The sequence below is a fragment of the Ochotona princeps genome, chromosome 25, assembly GCF_030435755.1.
Source record: "Ochotona princeps isolate mOchPri1 chromosome 25, mOchPri1.hap1, whole genome shotgun sequence".
Taxonomy (NCBI): domain Eukaryota; kingdom Metazoa; phylum Chordata; class Mammalia; order Lagomorpha; family Ochotonidae; genus Ochotona; species Ochotona princeps.
In genome coordinates, this window is record NC_080856.1 from 21,530,444 (window position 1) to 21,554,401 (window position 23,958).

The window sequence follows — 23,958 nt, forward strand, 5'->3', positions numbered from 1 at the left end:
ATGGGGCCACGGACCCTGTACTGGCAAGCACTCAGGAATCAGGACTGGGATCACCTCAGATGGGGAGATCCCCAAAGAATCCTCAATTGAACCACTGGACTCAGAACTCCAATCATGGGGCCCAGCGCAACAGCGTAGTGGTTAAAGTCCTCGCCTTGCACGCGACGGGATCCCATGTGGGAGCTGGTTCTAGTCCTGGCAGGCCCACATCCCATCCAGCTCCCAATTTGTGGCCTGGGAAAGCAGTCGAGGACTGCCCAAAGCTTTGGGATCCTGCACCCATGTGGGAGACCCGGAAGAGCTCCTGGCTTCTGGCTGGCGAGTACCGGCCATTGCGGTCATGTGGGGAGTGAATCATTGGACGGAGCATCTTCCTCCCTGCCTCTCCGTCTCTCTGTATATCCACCTAATACAAAATAAATAAATCTTGAAAAAAAAAAAGAATTCCAATTATGGAGAGAACTCCAATCCTGCAGGTTCCACGGTCTGACAGTGGAGCGCCTGTATCAGCTGGGCCTCCTCCATGGCTCAGACTGAGCAGTGGACAGACCATATCCAGATGCACACGGAAGCTATGGCAGTGCAATGGGAGCCTGCAGATGACACCTGGTACCACGATGGAGGACTGAGGACAGGATATGTTGATCGGCTGTCCCAGACAAGAGTTGGGAGTGAATGTCTGGGCAGTCAGATTCTGAGGTGGACCGTGTCAGCCAGTGGATTCTGGGGAGATTACATTGTGCATGAAGTGGTGAGATCAACAACAATTCAGAACGGCTGAACTATCAAGACCACCTGAGCGGGACGCTCAGAGCATGGCCCACATCGGGGACCCTGAGGTGGCTGGGTGTGGCTTCTCCCCTTATCTTTCCCCTTCTCCCAGATACAGAAAGGAAGCAGCAGCAGGTGGGGAATGGGGAACAGTGGTTTCACAGACTTTCCTCTGGTGCTTGACACTCAGAACTCTCATCAACTATGTAGACATCAACAAAAATAAAATTAGAGAAAAAGGGGGGGGAAAAACCCTAAAGATTTCTGCTATGGGAAGCATGGTCCATACAACAACCATCATCAGGAAATACCATCATCCCAAACTTAGAAAGGGGAAGCCTCAAGGATTCAGAATCAGTGATGATGTCGTCACTAGCAAGGCTGTAGATAATTTTCAAAATAATTCAGCAATACTCGGCACAATGGTTAAATCTGCCTTCCACAACGGTAGGATCCCACATGGGTGTTGGTTCATGTCCTGGCTGCTCCACTTCCATTCTAGCTTCCTGCTTGTGGTCTGGGAAAGAAGCCAAAGAAAGCCCAAAGCCTTGGGACCCTGCACCAGCATGGGAGACTTGGAAAAAGCTCCTGATTCTTGGCTTCCGATCAGCTCATCATGCGTACTTGGGGAGTGACCTAGTGGGTGGAAAATCTTTTGTCTTTCCTTTTCTCTGGAAATCTTCTGTCTTTCCAATGAACATAAGTCAGTCTTAAAAAAAAAAATGCTTTGGCAGTCACAGACATCATTCCATAGCAAATGATGTTGAAACATTCAGTGGCGTACATGGCAGCCCAGTAGAATACAGATTCTGGAGTCAAATCTGAGATTCTGGCTAAGACACTGGCTATCTCTATTACTGTTGACATTTGGAATCCTGTATTTTCATTTCAACATTTATACAGTGCAGATTAATAGATCAGCCGGCTGCATAAAAATGACACTGAAGTCTCATTACACAGACAATGCCTAGGGTTACTGACTGCAGATGACCAATGTAGGTTGAACTTAACATGAAGACAAAATATTTGGGGAAATAAAATGGGAATAATGCCATTAATTGATATCTAATTCAGGATTAAAAACTTAAATATTTTAATCACTTAAAATTAGAAATAGATATGGCCGGTACTATGGTGTAGTAGGCTAAGTTTCTGCCTGTAGCTCTGGCATTTCTTATAGGAGATGGTTTGTGTCCCAGCTGCTCCACTTCTGAGCCAGTCCCCTGCTTTTGATCTGAGAAAGCAGCAGAGGATGGCTCAAATCCGTGCGCCCTGCATTCACAACAGAGACACAGAATAAGGTCCTGGCTTCTGGCTTTGTTTTGGGTTGCCTCAGATCCAGACATCGAGGCCAACTGGGGAGTGAACAAGAGGATGGAAGATCTGTCTCTTTGTGTAACTCTGCCTTTCAAATAAAACTAATAAATAAATCTTAAACAGATAAAAAACATTAAAGCCCAAACTAATGTACATTTCTAACATATGTACAAATACACACATGCATACACACACAAATACACATACATACACACACATACACACGCACACACACATTTGAAAGGCAGAGTTACAGAAAGATGTTTAATCATCTGGGTCACTTGCCAATGGCTTCAACAGCCAAACCTTGGCCAAACCCAGGAACCAGGAATTTCAACCAGGTTTCCCACAGGAATGCAAGAACCCACATTTGGGCCAGCCTTTGCTAGTTTCCTGGGCACGTTAGTAGGGAGCTAGAGAAGAAGCCAATTAGCTCACACTAAACCACCCTCCAGCCGGGATTCTAACATTATAAGCGATAGCCATGCCATCAATAGACTGACCCCCCCACCACCACTTTTTTGACTTTTAAGCATTCTGATGAGCGTTATTTCACAGTGCATTTGTACTGTATTTTAAACACCACATTTTATCTCACCAGTCGCTTGCTATAAAGTAATGCTGTACTGCTGCCACTGGAAACTGCCCATTTAGAAAAATGCATGACATGTTCCAACTGTTTAGAAAGTCCAGCCACTTCCTGTTGCTGTTGCATAAGTTTCATACGATGGTCCTTTGCAAGGCTCTGAAAACAATAAAGATATCTGCATTTAGCATTATTTTGATGTATTTTCTTTCAAGAAATCATAGAGAGCAACTGAAAATACTCACCTTTTCTCTTTTTTTAAAAGACAACTCTTACTACAGCAATAAATGTTTAAACATTTCCCCCATTTCCAGCTCCTATGCCTGCCTTTGGATCTGTGTTCATTATACACAAAACATACAAAAGGAACAAAATATGTATACAAAAAGGAACAAAAGCAACGGGTGTGGGCATTTAGCCTTGAAGTTAAGTAGTGCATACTCCACACTGCATTGCCAGGTTTGAGTAGAAACCTCCAACTTCTCAACACAAACCCTGGATTCAGCAGGTGTTGCCTTATGTAGCTAGGTTCCTACCGCACACATGGGGCAACAGGATTCGGTTCCTGGCTCCCAGCTTTTGCTGCCTGTACTAGGCAACTAAATAAATCAACAAATAGTAGCATGCATGTTCTGTTTCTGCTTCAAAATTAAACCTAAAAACTCAATCATTTTAGAAAGGACCAAAGCATGAACTGCTTTTAATGAGTACCTGTTGAATTTAATATTCACAACCAAAATTAATGTATCATTTGGCATCCCAGTGAAGGTCAGAAACATGATTGAATCAATCATCTGATTTAAGCTTATAGGAATTCTAGTCCCTGAAGTAACTAGTTTGTGCTCAGATTCATGCCCTGTGACAGAAAATACTTATCCCCTGTATAGTTTTTTCAGAAACACCTAGTTTGACAATTAAACAACAGATAAAGGAAAAACTACACTACAATGCCATAAGAAAAGCTAGGCAAAAGTAGAATATAGAATAATTAAAAGTGAAGAAAACTATGGGTTATTTTAATGGTCCCTATCCAAAAACCTTGTCCATAACCTGTCAAGACAAAAGGGAAAGTAAAAGGTCTGCCTATGTCAATCAAATTAAAAATGTTTACAAGTAAAATTTCAAAACTATAAGATGAACAAATATTTTCAATAACACATGAAACCAGATCTTGGCCCTCATCAATTCCAAACATGGAAAATACATGCAAGTTAAAATGAACTGACTAGCCTCACAAGCCAAGTCACTATCTTGAGTCACCACTCACTATCTTGGTCATATCTAACTTCAGAAAGAAGATAATTTACCTGTTAATTTTTTCTCATCTCTTTAATATATGAATGTTTCATTGGAAACAGAATTGCCATTAATGTCTACAGAGGATACAAACAGAGAATCAGAAGCCCTAGTGTTGGGATTGTGTGGCAACTCTTCAGACCAATTTCACTTCAGCCAAAAAATTACTAGCTTTGTCTTAAAGAATTCTGAACCACTGAAATGGGTTTGACAATTAAGAGTCCTATTTAAAAGGTGCTGTAATTCATTAAACATACTAGGAGCTTGTGCTGTGGCATGCCAGGTTGAGATGCTGTCTGAACATCAGTTCAAGCTGCAGCTGTTTCACTTTCAATCCAGCTTCCTTCCCTACATTGGAGGCCAATCACACAGAGACCCACAAGACACTCCTGGCTTCTGGCCTGGCTCTGCAGACGCCCACTGTTTGGAGGTGAACCAGAAACTTAAGTTATTTCTGTTTTCACTACACTATCTATAGCACTGCCTTTCAAATAAATGAAAAAAAAATGATAATAAGGGGCCGGTGCCAAAGCTCAACAGGCTAATGTGCCACCTTCAACCAGTGGCGTGCCATATGGATGCCAGTTTCTGTGCTGGTGGCTCAACTTTTGACTCAGCTCTCTAGTTAAGGTCTGAGTAAGCAATGAGACAGCCCCACATCCTTGGAACCCTACACACATTTAGGAGATTAAGAAGCTCTTGGTTTCAGACCGCCTCAGCTCTGGCTGTTGCAGCCATTGGGGATTGAACCAGTGGACGCAAGATCTTTCCCTCTCTGCGGGAATTTGCCTTTCAAGTAACAACAACATAAATATTTCAAAACTTGATGATAGTAGTGATAACAATGGGAGCACACAGTGTAGCATGGCATGTTAAACCACGACCAAAGGTGGCTTCATATGTGGGTACCAGTTTGTGTCCTGACTGCTGTACCTCTGATCCAGTTCCCTACTAATGAGCCTGGAAAAACAGTGGATGATTGCCCAAGTACTTGGATCCCTGCACGCAGGTGGGAGACCTGCAAGAAGCTCTAGGCCCTTGGCTAAACTGCTGCAGTCATTTGAGGGAGTAACCCATCATTTGAAAGATCTATTATAACTGTCCTTTACTAATATAAATGGAAAATAATCATATAGTCATAGTAGTGATGATCAGATTCATTCCTATAGGTCCAATCATTTTTCCTTTTTTCCTCTTTAAAGACCTAGTGTTTCTGATGCTCAGTCAAGTTTGAAAACAAAGCCACAGTAAATGTATGAATTAACCAAATATAGGAAAGCAAACCAAAGTGATGTTTGATTTTTTAAAGAGATTTGAAAACTTTTCAATTTCTGCTTAAATGTTCCCATCTTTAAAAACAAGCAGGAAGTTCCCAGTACCTTGAAAAAGTGTTGCTAAAAATAGAGTATGATTCCATCTGCTCAGAATACTTCCTATTTAATTTTGTAACTACTTGCTTGCAAAAGAACAGAATTAGTTGAGCCTTTGTTTCACATCTGTGATAAACCATGGAAATAACTGTACTTCCCCAGGAAGGAGACTATTTTCTCATAGAGACCTGGTAACCTACTCTACAATGAAACAGATTAAACTAAATTATTTCTAAGAGTCTCCTTTTTCCTACTATCTCAACATTATAGAATTGTTTTATCTGCTTATTCTAAATTACCTTCCAATTTTGATTTTTCTACATCAATAAAGAAAAAAGTTCATGTGATTAGCACTTAATAGCGAGAAAGAATGCACAGAGGGTCACTGGTTATTATTTGAAGGCAGACACCGACTTGGATTTTGACCTCAGCTGATGAATACAGTACTCTTTATACCTGAAATAACAATCTGCTTTCACAGAATCCTAAAAACAGCAGGTTTCACATTCTATTTCCTAATTTATAACAAGACTAAAAGAGCTATCATGTATCATATCATGATTTGATCAATGCTTAGAAAGGCAGTGATAGGAAACTTTATTGTTCCATGAGCATAGGAATCCTTTTCAACAGAAATTAAGATGGTGATGATGTCACTGGATGATAAAGTCTTACCGGTGTACCATCACACAGGGCATCAACTAAAATCTCACATGCTACTAATGACTGTATACTGGAGACACTGCACAACTTCCCAGGAAGACGTTTTCCAATACATCCTATCGTTGATGCAAGGTAGTGATTTTAATAAAACTCAAAAACTGATGTCTTCAACATTTGCTAACCTCACACGCATGGCATTGTGCTGGGAAGAAAACAATGAGGAGCAAACACTTCTAGTGTTATTAATGAGCCATAATCTGATGGTTTCAATGTAGACTCTGGCAAGAGGAAACTCTTGTATGGAGAATTACTGAATAAATAATGCCATGAGGGCTAAAATCGCACATTCGCAAACACATTCAGAAATATGTTGAATTGCTTCTTAACACACAGGGCCAGAACTTACCTCTAGCTGATGCAGGAGAGCTTTTCCTTTCTTGTTTATTTCTACCATCAATGTAAATATAGCAACTTTAATATCCTGTTCCACCTGTTTTTGGTTTTGATTGACTTCAATTATTCTAGAAATTAGATGGAAAAGGAAAAACAACTAAAATTTATGTCTAATACTTAATTTTTATTTCAATACCCAGATAGAAATGTTTTCAGTCCTTTAGAACCTTATTTTAAAAATTATACTTTGAAGATAATTATTCCGGGTTACGTATCTATTGAATTAGATTCAATTAGATTCAAAGTATAAGAAACTGAAAAAAGAAATTAGAAAAATATGCCTTCAAAGACACCCAGGAATATCAAACCACAGGGAGAGAGTTCTACCAAAAGAACCTGAAAAAAGATCCATTGTGCTTATGAATAGATTCTATTGTATTCACTGCAACAGAAAAGGAGAAATAGGAGAGGTAGAAACAAGGAGGAAGGCAGAAGTGGAAAGGAACCCCAAACCTACAAAAACAAAACAAAAAACATACACACACACAGACAATATTCTCAATACTCATGGTAGCGTTTAAATTTTTATGGTTGAAAAATTTCAATTCAAGGTTTTTAGAGAAACCCTTTCAAACGCATTTATTATTACTCATTTCTTAACTTGATACTTCACAGTGAATTAAAAATGTTCTAAAGTTGAATACATTTAACACCTGTAAAAATGAATAAGATGCCGCATCACAGTATATACTTACCTATTTTGGATCTGATTTCCTGTAAATTTTATGTATTTTGTCTTTTCCATTAGTTTGGTGATTAGTGTGTCTATTATCACTTTCTGGTTCTGAAAAGCTTCTTCTATAAATTGGTATCTGAAAAATAAGCAAATTATTTAATACAAGTATTATAACAAGTCCCAAAGTACAGATATAACTAATGATAAAATTATAGGAGAAATTGAAATGTTTTAAATTATCAAATATGACCACAAAGGCAGACTTTCCCTTCTTAACTTATTCTTGAAACAAAAACAGGAGTAACGCATTTTTGCAGATACATTAATTATGTTCATTATTTGATAACTCTGAATGCTTACTGTAAGCATACTTTTTAAAGAGCACTTATTTTAACACTTTTCATTGTGGCCCCATCCAATGTAAGAGTGCCAGGACTCAACTGTCGCCTTTGTTCTCTATAGTGGAGACTAGCACAAACTAGAAAACACACACTTGATTCCAAGACCACCCAATCCAATTCCAGCAAGATGGGGACATAAAAGTATGTGGACCCAGGGTTACAACAGCTACCTCTTTCCCAAAAAGGTCAGAAATCTAGCTTCTTTTTTTTCCTTCCATATAAAATCTCCTCACATAACTACAATGGCAACTAGCACCAGGTAGTATTTGCCGACAGTATGTGGTGTGGGCCAGTGCATCTCTACTCCAAGCAATGTTGCGCCAAGACATGTGGCATCTATGGACACATTTTGGGTTGTTACAACAGTGAAAAGAAGAGAGATCTCCTTGGTGAGGCTCAAGGATATTGCTAATCACTGTACAATGCACAGGACATTACAACAAAAATTAGCAAGCCCCAAATGTCAATATTGTGTAAGCTGAGACACTCTGGTTTAGACCAGCATACTTGTGGTCAAGCCAAACAGCTGCAGACAGCCCTGTGGATGGAGTGGCAGCCGCCCTGCAGTCCTCGCAAAGCTGTCTGACACGTCTGTGTGTAGAATCAAAGATGCTGGTACCTATGCTCTTTATGTTCTAACAGCTGGCAATCCCGACATGTCAGTTTGTCACAAGTCTCACAGTAAAGTTTCAACTGCTCCTTTTTATGAAAAGGACAAAACACTGGCCGCTGACTGGTCACACCAACCGCCTCTGCAGAAAAACAGGAGACGAAAGAGAAGAACATTAACACAACTGAAAAAGAGAAATGATTATGTATAATCTGCTACACTTGAAATTCAGATATTAAAGGAACAGCCATAATTTCATCTTTACCGTAACATGAGGTGTTACAGATATGAAAACACTAACCATCTTAAAGCATTTTTATTACTAAGAATTGAAGAAAAGATAATTAAACTTTTATGTTCCAAGTTAATTTGGGATCAACAGAAGAGTCATGCGTGGTGAAAACATGCTTTATTGAATAACCAGTCTTAATATCCCTGGAAAGTATGAAGCACTTAGATATTTCCAAACTTCAAAGCATGGAAAGAGATCTTTTGGCATCAATTTTAAAAACTGAATTAAAATGAATAAATGGAATAATAAATATTCCATTACCTCACTTCTGCAAAAATCCTAACAAAATAAGGAAAAAAATATCTTTGTGCTATTATATTGTAGTTTCCCATGTGACTTTTCACTAGTTTTCTCCATGGAGATAAAACTAGGAAATGCTTATGTCACTATGTTAAATGGAACAAACACAAATGTGATGACTTACTACATATCAAACGTTAACTACATCACTAACTAAAAAAAATCTGAATATTGAAAAAATAATGTTATTACCAGAGGAAACTATGCCTAATGCCCAGTGGGTCTTTCTCTGAACATTTATTTTAAGAATATTTATTTTAAAGGAAAAACAACAAAAGACAGGAAGACAGGGAAGAAGTAAGGGAATCACCCAACTACTGGTCAATGAAGTAGTCACAGAAAGTCATAGGATGTGGTTAAGAACTTGCATTTTCTAACACACTGGGCACTCAGTACCATTTCAATTAACTTCGTGATGTTGCAAACTGTTGTTGAAGTTGTATTGTGGCTTTTCATTGGAGGAGATGATATTCTGCCAGCTCTACTTTCAGACCAGGGATGGTCTCCCAATGAAACTGTTGATTTTATCTGGACAGTAAGATGCTGGATTCTCTGCATGGTCCATACCCACAATGAATGACTCATGACTGGATATGAATGGTACTGCTGTAACAATAAGGAGTAATCCTACATGGGGGGGGGGGGGGGAGGGAATCCCAGAGTCTATGAAACTGTGTCATCAGACGAAATAAAAGGAAAGAAAGAAAAAAAGACGTGAAGACAGGGAAGAAGAAATGGAATCATCCATTTACTGGTTCACTCGCCAAATGCCATGCTCGGGCCAGACCAAAGCTAAGAGGTGCCATGTATGTGGCAGGGACCCAGGTGCTGGAACCAACCTGCTGCTGAGCAGGATGTGCAATAGCAGGAAGCTGTATCACCACCAGACGTGGCATTTGAATTCAGTTACTTCCCAAGCAGTGGTTTCCAAGTACCACCAGAAGGCTCACTTAAAGCTTTCTCTTTTAAAAACACTGAATTGTTAAAAATATTTTTAATTTGCTGGAGAGGGAGAGAGGCAAAGAGCAAGACAGAACCATTTGCTGGTTCACTCTGCAAATTGTGTGTTGTGGATGGACTGAGACTAGCACCAAGGGTAGGAACACAATGTCCATCACCCAAACGTCCTGAGCCATTCCTGCTTCCTCCCACCAGGAGCTGGAAGCAGCAACAAAAACCACACACTCGGATGTGGGTTGCAGGTCTCTTAAGTGCTAAATACCTGCTACTCTTTTAATAAAGATTTATTTATTTTTATTGCAAAATAAGATATACAGAGAGGAGAGACAGAGAGGAAGATCTTCCATCCGATGATTCACTCCCCAAGTGGCCGCAACGGTCGGTCCTGCGTCGATCCAAAGCCAGGAGCCAGAAACTTCTTCTGGGTCTCCCACACAGGTGCAGGGTCCTAAGGCTTTGGGCTGTCCTTGACTGCTTTCCCAGGCCACAAGCAGGGAGCTGGATGGGAAGTGGAGCTGCCGGGATTAGAACCGGTACCCATATGGGATCCCGGTGCGTTCAAGGCGAGGACTTTAGCCACTAGACCACACCGCCGGGCCCTAAATTTTTAATTCTTACATAAAATTTATTTCATCAATCCTTACAAACACTTAAATATGTGCTGGAAAGCAGAATAAGCTAGTAAGCTCACATTTTCTGACCGTAACATATTGATACTGTAGGGTAAGATATACAAATATAACCAAAGCACTGGGGAAAATTCACTGATAATTTACAAGAATTGTTGGGTAGGCACTGGCACCTTAAGCTGCCACCCTTGGTGCTGGCACCGCTTCAGAGCACTGCATCAATTTCCAGCTGCTTCGTTTGTAACACGCCTCTCTGCCTGGTTAAGTTCCCTGCCCCCCCACCTCTGTCAACCAACTCTCTGCATTTCCTTTCTCATTAAAGTCGTTTCAAAGTTCCTTCAACATGTCATTACATCCATTGACTACTATTTCAATTTCTGTAATTCTGTCCAGTTCAAACCCAAACCTAGGTATCTCTCAACTTCTCTATACACCCACTCACAGTCTGCCAAGATGAGTTTTATGGCCTACACTGCATATTACTTTGAATCTACTCAGCAATCCTGTTTCCACAGCTGCAATTTTGTTTCTGCTGGAGTTACTTGGCTCCTAACCTAAACCTTAAACTCAGATCGGCACTCCTCCCATGTGCTACAACAGAACTTACTTGATGAAACATTACCTATTTGTTTATGGTCTTCATTATCCAGTAGCCCCTGTCTCATTCACCTTTCATCCCTTGTACTTAAACTTCCTGGAACACGGAGTAGCTGTACAAACACTGGTTGACTTAAAGAAAAAGCAATACTCTGGTTTCTCTTCAGATCGTATAAATCTTTTGCCTTTTACTAAAGGAAAAAGCAGCAGTGGGGCTAGTGGGGCACAGTATGCCGCCACTGGTACTCCTGGACTCTCAAAGCATGAGCTCTAAGTCTCAGTTGCTCTATTCTGATCTAGCTCCCTGCTGATGTGCTAGGGAAGGCAGAAAATGGTCCAGATAAGCGCATGCTTGGACCCCGTGCGCAGACCCAGATGGAGATCCAGGCTCCAGTTCTGGGCTCCAGTCAGCCCTGGCTGTTATGCCCATGTATGTAGAGGACCAGTGGATACAACATTTCTTTGCTTCTCACCCACTCTGTCTTTCAAATAAAAATTATTTTGAGAAAGCAGTAAAATGGCTTTTAATTAAAAGTGCAGTAACAAACCCTAACACTGAAATTCCGATACAACACGGATGAACCGTTGCAATACACTACATGAAAAAAGCAACATAAACACAAATATTGTGTAATTTCACCTGTATGAAATAAACAGAAAATGAAGGTTAGATATAGGACAGTAGGGGAAGTAATTAGATTTATTACTTAATGGGCAAAGAGATAGAGAGAAATTGCTTGAGGTAATAACGAAAATTTTAAAAACAGATTCACAAGGCTGCAAATCTAATCAATGCCACTGAACTATATACTTAAAAATAATGAAAATGTTAAATATCGGTTTATTTTGGCAAAGTATGTTAGTGAACTTTGCATTAAAAACATAAAAATCCAGAAACCGTAGTAACATAAAATGCCAACACCTTTGGTTATCTATTTATCAGCCAAATATGAGCGGGTTTATCTACAAGAGCATCAGAATGAAGAGTGTTATAAAACTTTTAAATCAGTTATTTTTCACCTTCGAAATAAGTAATAATGGGGCCCGGCGACGTGGCCTAGCGGCTAAAGTCCTCGCCTTGAACGCACCAGGATCCCATATGGGCGCCGGTTCTAATCCCGGCAGCTCCACTTCCCATCCAGCTCCCTGCTTGTGGCCTGGGAAAGCAGTCGAGGACGGCCCAATGCATTGGGACCCTGCACCCGTGTGGGAGACCCGGAAGAGGTTCCTGGTTCCCGGCTTCAGATCGACGCAGCACCGGCCGTTGCGGTCACTTGGGGAGTGAATCATTGGACGGAAGATCTTCCTCTCTGTCTCTCCTCCTCTCTGTATATCTGACTTTGTAATAAACTGAATAAATCTTTAAAAAAAAAAAAGAAGTAATAATGGAGAAAAAGAAAAAACAAGTATTAGAAAACGGTCTTCATGTTTGCAACAAAAAGCAGTGGGAAGACAGGGCCAAAGGATATGCTTTACACTAACCTATATATATATAAACACTTCCATTTCAAGTAACATGCGGATGTTTGTATTTAAAAACAACAGTGTAGGCAGTGCATAAAAGCAATACCCAAATCAAAATGCACAAAACCGATCTGTTACCTGGAGATACTTCCTCTTTCTGTCTTACGGTGTGGTCTTTTGTGAATTTCACCCTTTGATGAGCTCTGATACATGTCTTACACAGCCATTCAACACACTCTACACAAAATCCATTAGCTTCTGCATTGTCCTCACAGCTTGTACACACCTAATAAAAGAAATGTGTCATCTGAATTTTTCAGATAATTGAAAAGCTCATCATACCATGATAAGCTCTTACCAGTGTTTCTGAATTTAAATTGATGACTGTATTTAATTATAAACATACTAAACAGGATTATGCACAGGCAAGACTATAAATACATTTTATCCTTCTTTCCATACCCTAATACTTTAGGCACCATACTATGTTTGAGGATATATACAATTAGGAATAGCAAACACGGTCACTTACCCTTATGACAGTCTCCCAGATGCACCACAGGTGTAAATTTTTCCCCCCCACTGACTGAGTAATCGCAGAGCGGCTCCAGATAATCACAGTGGCATCTTCACTACAAACCGAGAAGTGCCAGCATAGAAGGGTATGAGAAGTGTTTGGTGGGGCAGGAAGGCTGGCAAAGACTTTTCCTAAGGAGATGGTTTTGGCATCAAGATGTGAAAGTCACGTCACCAACTACTGGATGAAAAGCCTTCTCAGCAAGAGACTGCATGGACTCAAAGTCAAGAGTAGCAGAGGAAGACAGGTTGAACAAACTGGAGGGAACCTAGTATGACTGAAATGGAGACATCAAGGGGGCAACAGAGGGAGTGGACAAGAGAGGGAGCTGGTGGCAAGGCAAGGAACAGCCAGGTCAGGAGGGGTCACATGGTTATGCTGGTCTTTGTCCACAGCCACCTAGTTAAAAGCAAGTATGGCATGGCCTATTTGAATTTTAGTATTGCTGCTGCTATACTATAAAAAATGCAGCGAGACTATAATGCGTAGAAATTCTGTGAACAAACCTTATTTTACAAATTTCATTTTGCACTGCATGAATGTTTCCTATCTACCTGTATGAATTTAATGTATACATGAATGTTTTCCATCTAGTTGTGCAAACTTAAATTGAAAAAATTCAGTTGGATAAACACAAAAACTGAAGCAAAACTGCTTACTAAGTAGGTGCATTACTTACAAATTAAAAAAATTGTTTGTTTCATGGCACTTAAATGGTTACTAAAGTGATGGACTGACTGTCTCACGTGGGAATATGTGGGTTTAATTTCTAGCTCCTGACACCAGCTTTTTGCTAATGCAAAATGTTGGGAAGCAAGAGTGACAGCTCAACTGAAGATAGTCGAATAGGGTAAGGACAGGTTTTAACAGAGAGAGAAACAGCAGCCAGTGTGAAGCAGAAGGGCACATTCCAGGAAACAGGAAAGGACAGAATGACCACAGAGGGGCAACTGCCGACTGACAGGCACAGGAGGACACAGTGGTGAGGTGTTGCAGTGCCTATACCCCAGCGGCATTCAGCAAGTGGTTATCTGAACTTACCAGCAGCCAGAACTCTACCAGCAACAAGGTGGGAGGGGGCTTTCACTGGGAGCTCAGGGGCTTCCACTGGGAGGCAGAGCAAAAGGTCCCAGATGGCGGTGTGAGAACATGGTGGATTTCACAGCCTAGTCCACCTGCTAGGGCCTATTTTGGCACGAATTGTGTGAGGAGGAAAATATTATGGGACAAGACTGCACATGGCATGCACTGAGTTGGGAGTGAACTCGTTTCTTGCTCACTAAACTGCAATAACATGGCATCCTACAGGTTCAAACCAAGATAGATCCAAGTAGACTTCAGACCTAATGGCCAGGAGATCAAGAACTCTAGTAGTGGCACATTAGGTGCAGTTTTGTATAGAGTGGAAAATACAGACTTTGGCAAAGTACAGATCAAAACAGGTCCAAGTGGTCCTCAGACCTAACAGTCAACAGGTTCCAGTAAGATTAGTACCACCAACAACCTAGCTATATAGGATGCCTGTTGTCTCCCTAATCCCAGGAACTGCTCTAACACAGGAGGTAGAGACTGCCAAGCCTCAATGGAGCTAAAGAGACCATGGTGAACGTCTAACATAAAAACCCAGACCTGGAACTCACTGGAGGGAATAGCACAAGTGACTGCAGACAAAGAGCAATGTACAACCACAATGAGTAAAATCGAACTGTAGGGCCCAGCGCCGTGGCATAGTAGCTGAAGTCCTCACCTTGAACGCACCAGGATCCCATATGGGCGCCGGTTCTAATCCCGGCAGCCCCACTTCCAATCCAGCTCCCTGCTTGTGGCCTGGGAAAGCAGTCAAGGACAGTCCAAAGCCTTAAGACCCTGCACCCGTGTGGGAGATCTGGAAGAGGTTCCCGGCTCCTGGCTCTGGATTGGCTCAGCTCCAGACGTTGTGGTCACTTGGGGAGTGAATCATCAGACTAAAGATGTTCTTCTCTGTCTCTCCTCCTCTCTGTATATCTGACTTTGCAATAAAAATAAATCTTTAAAAAAAGAAAATCGAATTGTACACCTGTGGGCGATGCAGCTTAGAAACCTGCCCCAAGGAGAAGACTCTGCTAACAAGCAGTACCAAGAGCAAAAGAAGAGACAAAAGCACAGTGAGTATTACTGAAAACTCCCCTGTAAAGGAGCAAAACTCTTTGCCAACCTCAGAGTTCACTGAGGAAGACATCTAGAAAATGGGGATATTCAATACAAAACACTTGTTATAAAGCTTCTTAACAACGAGAAGCACATAATAAAAGAATTCAAAAAATTTAAGGAACGTGTCACATAGGAAAAGCTGAGCTTCGGATTGGCTCAGCTCCAGCCGTTGTGGCAGCTTGGGGAGTGAACCATTGGATGGATGGCATTGCAGACACTTGGAGAGTGAACCATGGGACAGAAGATCTCCCCCTCTGTCTCTCCTGTTTATCTGCCTTTCCAATAAAAAATATATATTTAAAAAGAAAATGATTGCATCAATTTAATTAAGAATCAAGAGGGCAGTGGGTAAAGCTATGGTCTGTGATGCCAGCAATCCATGAGTGCCATTTCCTGTCTTGGCCACCCTACTTCTGATTCAGCACCCTTCTACTGACCTGGGAAGAGCAGCTGGGGACGTCCTGTCTCTGATCCCTGCAACCCATGTGGAAGACCCAGATAAAGCTCTTAGCTTCAGGTTGGCTCATCCTCAGCCATTGTGGCCATCTGGCAAATGAAATCAGCTGATGGAAAACTTTAAAAGACATTATTTCCAGCAGGGGGGCAGAAATGTAAATATACAATTAAAGAACATTCTCCTAGAATTCTCAAATGGATTTAGAAATGTCCAGTTTTATACTTTGTATTTGATAAAAATTGGCTTCATCATCCTTTGCAAGGCCTGTAAAAACAATCAAGCCAAAGGTGATGAGCTTGAACAGTACCAACATAGTGGTGTCCCAACACCAGCCCTGATCCTCAGTTCTACAGTAATTAAAGTATGAGCTCTGCAGCAGACCCTGTTTTGGTCTATCATCAAGTTTCACCTTTCACCTTGTAGAATTGTGGATGTAATACTAAGGGGGCTGGTACTGCAGTCAGTGGACTAAGGTGACATTTGGGTGTCACCTCGAGTTCCAGCTGTGCCACTTCCCATCCAGCTCCCCACATATAGCCTGGAAAAAGCAGCAGAGAATGGCACGAGTGTTTGGACCTCTGCACACATATGAAGACTCCAAAGATGCCCCGGCTCCTAGCTTCAGATCAGACTGGATACAGTTGTTGTGGTCATACAGAGAATGAACAAGAGGACAGGAGATCTATCTCACTACCTCTTCTCTGACTCTTTCAAATTTTTAAAAAAAAATTTTTTTTAAAGGGAGGTATGTATGTAGAAGTGGCTCTATTTACTTAAAATGACTCCTAGGGGCGTATGTATGGCACAGCTATAAATTTGCTACTCAGGACATGTGCATCCCCTTTCCGAATGCCTGGCTTAAGCAACAGCTTCTCAGCTTCTAACCAGGTTTCCAACTCATGCGCATGCTGGAAGGCAGCAATGATGGCTCAAGCAGTTGCATCCCTGCTACCCAGTAGGGAATTACAGGATCTCAAAGAGCCAGGCTTTAGCCTTAGCCAGCAATAATTGTTCCAAGGCATACGAGTAGTCAACCAGTGAAGCTTCAATTTTTGCAATGTCTTCAAAAATAAAAACATGAAAATAAAAGATGTACAGAAATTTGCCACATGTTTTAAAAATGTCGATAGGGCCAGATGCGTTGCCTCAACTGGCTAATTCTGCACCTCCAAGTGCCTGCATCCCATATGGTCACTGGTTTATATGTCCTGGCTGCTCCACCTCCTACCCAGCTCCTTGCTTGTGACCTGGAAAAGCAGCAGAGGATGGCACAAAGCACATATGTGGGAGACCCATAAGAAGCTCCAGGCTCAGGCCCGGCGGCGTGGCCTAGCGGCTAAAAGTCCTCGCCTTGAAAGCCCCGGGATCCCATATGGGCACCAGTTCTAATCCCGGCAGCTCCACTTCCCATCCAGCTCCCTGCTTGTGGCCTGGGAAAGCAGTCGAGGATGGCCCAATGCATTAGGACCCTGCACCCGTGTGGCAGACCTGGAAGAGGTTCCAGGTTCCCAGCTTCGGATCGGCGTGCACCGGACCGTTGTGGCTCACTTGGGGAGTGAATCATCGGATGGAAGATCTTCCTCTCTGTCTCTCCTCCTCTCTGTATATCTGATTGTAATAAAATAAATAAATCTTTAAAAAGAAAAAAAAGAAGCTCTAGGCTCCTGGCATTGGGTTGGCTCAGCTCTGGCTACTGCGGCCATTTAGGGAATGAGCCAACGGATCAATGATTGATCCTTCTCTTTGCCTCTCCCTTTTTGCAATAACAATTAAAACAACAACAACAACAACAACAACAACAACAACAACAACAAACCAAAAAAAAAAAACAAGATCTGGTGCGAGGCATAGCGGCTAAAGTACTTGCCTTGAATGTGCCGGTATCCCATATGGTCGCTGGTTCTAATGCTGGTGGCCCTGCTTCCCATCCAGCTCCCTGCTTGTGGCCTGGGAAAGCAGTGGAGGGTGGCCCAAAGCCTTGGGACCTTGCACCCATGTGGGAGATCCGGAAGGGAGTCTGGGCTCCTGGCTTTGGTTCGGCGCAACTCTGGCCATTGCGGCCACATGGGGACTCAATCAGCAGACGGAAGATCTTTGTTTCTGTCTCTCCTCCTCTCTGTGTATCTACCTTTCTAATAAAAATAAATCTTAAAAAAAAGGAAAATAAAACCGCCTCTTGATAAGTACATATAGCTAATAACCATTTTCCCTTCAGGTTTAGTCTTTCCAGATCTGCTGCAAATTAAAAGAGCAGCCTACAGAAATTATCAACAAATCATGACCCACAAGTAACTAATACACTGTAAGTAGCATATGCTATCATACCAAGCACTGAACATCTCAACTCAGGGGACCAATGGGGAGAGGTAGGCAATAGAAGAAAAATATTGGGAATCTTCATCCAAAACTGCGAACATTGCTACGAGATGAGATTTTCCAGAGTAAAACCAAAAACAAAAGAATCTTGTAGAAAACTATTGTTCAAAGAAATGCTGTTTTTCGTATATCATTATAGAGTTTATCATTAAAATAGAGAAAGGGGTTTAAAGAATTATCCACTAAGTTCAAGAAATGAAATAATGACTACAGAGTCATGGCTGAGTGTGGGGGACAGATGACACAGATGCACTCGGGGGATTCTGCATTTGGACTTGTTTCTTAAGGAGCCAATCACTGTTGCTTACTTTGAAAATACTATCAGTACAATCCCATGAATGAATGGCCTAATGTTTGAAGTTGCCTCGACAAGGGCTTCACCACACTTACCTGATTAGACTTTTCTACTGTACTGCTGGGGACCTCGGTAGTGTCCTTCACAAAAAAGTTATCTATGATGTGTCTCTCTGCACATTCTTGGCTGCAAACTGGGCACCGGATGACTCCAACTATGGAAAATAAAAATCATATCCAAAGCTTTAATGAAAATGCTGAGAACTAACCAAACATCAGATCCAAACTGTTACAGGTCTCTTGATAATGGATTTTCTTACAACTGAATGCATGTACACATGACTTATGTAATCATGCACACAACATATCAGTGTGATATGAACTATCACCTACAATGTTTTGTTTTTTAAACTTTTCCTGTAGTGGTACAGAACCACATAGGAGATCTCAAACAAAACCAGAAACTGGCTCTCTCCAGGCCTAGTCAGGATTTCTGTAAGCATCGCATAGACAATCATTTTGCTTACAATTGCCAGAGTAAGAAGTGCTACCTTCTATTCCTGTTCAACAAATAAAAATCACATACCTTGGAGAAAAGAACTCTTTAGTAACGTTAAGTAAAAACAATTATGAATACATTAAAAATCTAATACAAGGGTCTGGCGTGGTAGCCTAGCAGGTAAAGTTCCTGCCTTGAACGCTTCAGGATCTCATGTGTTGCCCATACAGGATTAGAACCGGTTCCCCTGCTTCCAGCCTAGGAAAGCAGTCGAGGACGGCCCAAGGCCTTGGGACCCTGCACCCGCATGGGAGACCCGGAAGAGGTTCCTGGCTCCTGGCTTTGGATTGGCACAGCACCGGCCGTTGCAGTCACTTGGTGAGTGAATCATTGGATGGAAGATCTTCCTCTCTGTCTCTCCTCCTGTCTGGATATCTGACTTTCCAGTGAAAACAGATCTTTTAAAAAATCTAATACAATCTAAAGGTTCTCAGCACTGGCTTCAGTGAAATGCATAACATGATGCAAAGCAATCCATAAAGCACCGTCATTTGTAATACATTCAAGCAAAGAAAAATGTTTCATTTTGGCTTTTACACAATGGACACCGTGACGGCTTTAAACATTTAAAATTTAACTGGAAAAGTTGAGCAAAAAAAAAATTCTGCCATTTATGATAACAGGAATGCTCCTGCAGTACACATAAGTAAAATAAATCAGGTATAGAGGACAAATACTGTATGTCCTCATCATAGAGAGCCTAAAAAGTTGCTCTCACAGAACCCGACAGTAGGATGGGGGCTGGAAGGACTGGAGGTGTTGCTTCGAAGATGTATGACCTTCCTGGGGTGCCAGTAGTGAGAAACACTCAGTTTGAACGTGCTATGGGCATCAAGAAAAGAGCATGCAGAGCACTCAATTACTCATAAGTGTTACGCAAAGTGTTGTGTGGCAGAGTTCACTCCTCAATCTCACACAAAGATTAGTTCTATAGGAGGGCAGCCAGTGGACCCTCTTCGCATCACACTCTCCCTGGTGTGCAAGTGCAAGCCCCAACAGTGGTTAGCCTCATGCACATCTACTGGCCCTAAGCTGGGATCGCTAACCATCCTGGCGACCCCAAGGTGACCTGTAAAAGGGGCCGTTTTCCCTTAGGGGTGAGCGGATGGAAGCCCTCTCCCACGGGAGCAGCCATAGCTTCAGCATTCCTGCTGTGCCTCTCTAGGATTTCAGTTCAGCTCACTGAGACTATGCTTCTCTCTCCCCACCCCCAAGCCATCCCCTTCCCCTTCCACTCCTCTCGCTCAGCTTTTTCTGTTCATTTCAGTTTTGGTTCATTTAGTACTTTTATTTTTTGTTCAAAAACTTTTGTAGTTATTAACAGATTGAATTACAGAGAATCAGAGTGAAAGTGAGAAGGATGAGAGAGATCTGTCCATCCACTGGTTCACTCTCCAAATAGCCATAGCGGACTGAAGCCAAGAGCCAGGAGCTTCCTCCAGGTCTCCCATGTGGGTGCAGGGTCAAACACTAGAGCCACTCTCCACTGTTTTCTCAGGCAATTAGCAGGGAACTGGGAATGGAACAGCCAGGACCGGAACCAGCACCCATATGGGGAAGCTGGCACTGCAGGTGGCTTTACCCACCATGCCACAGTGTCAGTCCCTGAGCAGGCTTAAGAAAGAGTTGTATGGGTGGGTTCAAATGACATCCTCCTGAGACTGCAGATTCTTGTTATGAGCAGCCGTAGAAGACATTCAGGTGGCCCGACTGCAGGGGCAGGCTCTCGGGACAGACCATTGGGCAGGTGTGCCTCTCACAAGCCTTTTGTTTTGAGAATCCTAGAGCTGTAGTTTCAGGCCTTTCTGCGAACTCCTTTTAGTCTGACTTTTTATTGTATGCCCTGGCCTCCCATGACCTAATCTCATTCCTGTTCACCAGCTGCAGCTTCTCCTAATCACAAGGGTACCTGGCGAGTTTTCCCAAGCCATCCAGGCGGCCATGGCACAGGCTGACAGCCACTGCTGAGCAGCTGGTGGGGATCCATTTCATGCCAAGTAGGAATCTACAGAGGCACCTTAGAAACCTAGCATCTCTGCCTTTTTCCTTTCTGATCCTGCCTGTCCCTTTTCACCACTGCTGCCATCTCTGGACAGTCAAAACAGGGCTAGTATAACACACAGGTAAGCAGTCACAGGGACTGCCTACACCCAGCCTTCAGACCTCTAAAAGTAAGCCATAAACCCCACTGAGGCCTGGTTTCATCATTCCTGTCCAGTTAGCATGGATATAATTCCTCAGCCACCTCTACATGCTGACCCTGAACTTCTCCCTGCCTCTACTTTAGCTTTCCAAACCCCATGGGAGTTGGTCTGCAGTGCATACAGCTGGTACAGTGAGCAGAGCTTGCTGAGGCTGATATAGACTTGGGCCAGCAGGTCACAGGGCAGGCAATGGCGAACATCTATGACAGGCTGCTGCCAGCAATCTCGTGAGGGATGAAGGAGTCAGGGTGGTGAGGCGGCTGCTGCTCTGGTCAGCAGCATCAAGGACAGCTCTCCTGCCAGTTGGCAAGGAACTAAATGGTGAGACCTAGGGGGGCTGCTGGGGCTTCCCTGCTTCACCAATACTCCTGTTGCGAGCATTAGAACAGGGATTTGGGGCAGATTAGGATGGGCAGTGCTACAAAACACTTCGGCCTGCATGCGAGCTGGGTTAGGGGAAGAGCCAGGCTAAGGGGCATGCATGAGCCAGAGTAAATGCAGGCTGGCTGGGCTTTGCAATAGTATCAGCTAGCAGATGCTTGGACTGGGGGCAAGTCCTGACAGACCACAGAACCACCTGGAAACTCCATGATATAGGGCTGGGAGTGGGCCAACTAGGGAAACTGTGGGCACCCCTCGGGCTGCAACTCCCACTGGTGAGCATGGGAATCGGGGATGGGGGAGCGCCTGGCTGGACAGGTGGTGGTACACAACGGCATGAGTGTGGGCTGGACAGTGGAGTGGATCAAGCTGAACCAGCCTCTAACACCCACTGATGTGTATGAGAGCTGAATGGGATGTGGGATGGACTGGACCACTCTGCTGCACATACTGGCATGCACAGGAACGAGGACTGGGAGTGAACCAGGTGAGGGTTATTGGGGATTGCAGAACTAGTTTGCAGTTCCTGCTGCTGTGTGTGAGGGCTGAGTGTGCAGCAGACGAGGCTGAGCCTGGCGGCAGCATCCATTGGCTAGCATATGTGATGGGGCTGGGAGAGGGCTGCAACCACCAGTTTGTGTGTGCTAATATGGGTAATGGTCCAAGCCGGATTCCACAAAGACAGGCACACACAGAGGGTCACCTCTGGTGAGTTTTTTTTTTTTTGGGGGGGAGCCCAAAATTGGATCACTGAACTCAAAACTCCAACCTCAGTGAAAATTACAAAATCTGTGGTCTGACCATGGAGTACATGTGTCGGAACTGGTCCTCCCAAGTTGCTGACGATGCTACGGCAGATGGCATGCCTAGATGCTCAAGGGGAATGTGACACTAGTTCACTGAGGCCTGCAGAGGACATCTAGTACCACGGAGGACACAACAAATTTGACAGCTGTCCTGGTCAAGCTTTAACAGCGAGTATTTGAGCAAATCCAGACTATAATACTTCCAAAGGATTTCCTCAACCTTGGAGCAATGAAATCAACAGCATCTCAGAACTATCAAAAGCACTTAAACAGTATCCTCAGAACATGTTCCACATCGGGGATCCTGGGATGACACAGGGTGGCTGTCCCCCGTCGCGGGTACTGACGGGGTTATGCTGTTGGTAGCAGCCCTCTCCACTTCCTTCCCACTTTCTGCAGATACAGAAAGAAAAAAGGAAGTAGTTGTCTCATTCACTTCCTCTATCCCTCAACCCTCCCCACTCTAATCACACGGGCATGCATCCCTCAACTATGTAAATATCATAGACAATAAAATGAATTTATTTTTTAAGAGGCTTCTTCAGCTTGATAATGAGTAACTCAGCAAAACCAACAGCTCACATATTTAGTGGTGAAATCCTGAATGCTTTCTGCTACGACTGGAAGAGTATCCACTCACTACTTCTATTCAAAGCTGTTTCATTGAGTACACAAAAGATAAAGAAAATGCAAACAGATTGGAAAGGATCAACTAAAGCTACAGTCACAGCTGAAGTGAATTATACATAAGAAACAGAAAGCACATGCCAACACACCTGCTGTATAATAGGAAATGTTTTAACAAGCAATGTCTAAGACTTGTATCACGAAAATAAGAATTAAATAACTAATTATAAGATATTTAAAATATTCCTGAATTAGAGCTGATGCTGATGTAGAGCAGGTTAAGTCACTCTAGCATCTTATGCCAGAATGTGGTTCAGGATGACGATGCTATGCTTCCAAATCAATCCCCTACTAATTTGCTGGGAAAGCAGCAGAGAATGGCTTGACTACGTAGGCCGCAACACCCATTTGGGAGACCTGGATGTTCACAGTTCCTGACAGTGTTAAACCTGGCCCAGCACTGGCCACTGTGGCCATTTGGGGGGGATCAACCAGTAGACAGAACACCTCCATATGGCTCAACAGGTTAATCTCTACCCACAAACGAAAGCACCCCATATGGGAGACAGTTTATGTCCCAGTAGCTCTATTTCTGATCCATCTCTCTGCTTATGGCCTGAGAATGCAACAGTGGATGGTCCTTGGCTTGTTGCACCCACTTGGAAGACCTGGCTCCCAGCTTTGGATTGGCTCAGTTCTGGCTGTTGTGGCCATCTGGGGACTGAACCACCAGATGAAAGATCTTTCCGTCTTTCCTTCTCTCTGTAAATCTGCCTTTCAAGTAAGAATAAAGCCATAGAGCCTGGCGGCGTGGCCTAGCGGCTAAAAGTCCTCGCCTTGAATGCCCCAGGATCCCATATGGGCTCCGGTTCTAATCCTGGCAGCTCCACTTCCCATCCAGCTCCCTGCTTGTGGCCTGGGAAAGCAGTTGAGGACGGCCCAAGGACTTGGGACACTGCACCCACATGGGAGACGTGGAGGAGGTTCCTGGTTCCTGGCTTCGGATCTGTGTGCACCGGCCCGTTGCGGCTCACTTGGGGAGTGAATCATCGGACGGAAGATCTTCCTCTCTCTCTCTCCTCCTCTCTGTATATCTGACTGT

General features: G+C 43.1%; 1 protein-coding gene across 2 annotated transcripts in view; it reads right to left on the reverse strand.

Annotated features, from left to right (window-relative positions):
• The window catches only part of TRIM24 (tripartite motif containing 24), an 84,891-nt gene that overhangs the window by 34,023 nt on the left and 26,910 nt on the right, over positions 1-23,958 (reverse strand). For both annotated transcript variants that reach the window (XM_058681320.1, XM_058681319.1), the window contains exons 2-7: positions 18,376-18,494; positions 12,524-12,671; positions 8,153-8,285; positions 7,152-7,268; positions 6,410-6,524; positions 2,687-2,833 (exon numbers count right to left, since the gene is read on the reverse strand). In XM_058681320.1, coding sequence (XP_058537303.1) covers positions 2,687-2,833; positions 6,410-6,524; positions 7,152-7,268; positions 8,153-8,285; positions 12,524-12,671; positions 18,376-18,494 — 779 coding nt within the window. The remainder of the gene's footprint in view (positions 1-2,686; positions 2,834-6,409; positions 6,525-7,151; positions 7,269-8,152; positions 8,286-12,523; positions 12,672-18,375; positions 18,495-23,958) is intronic.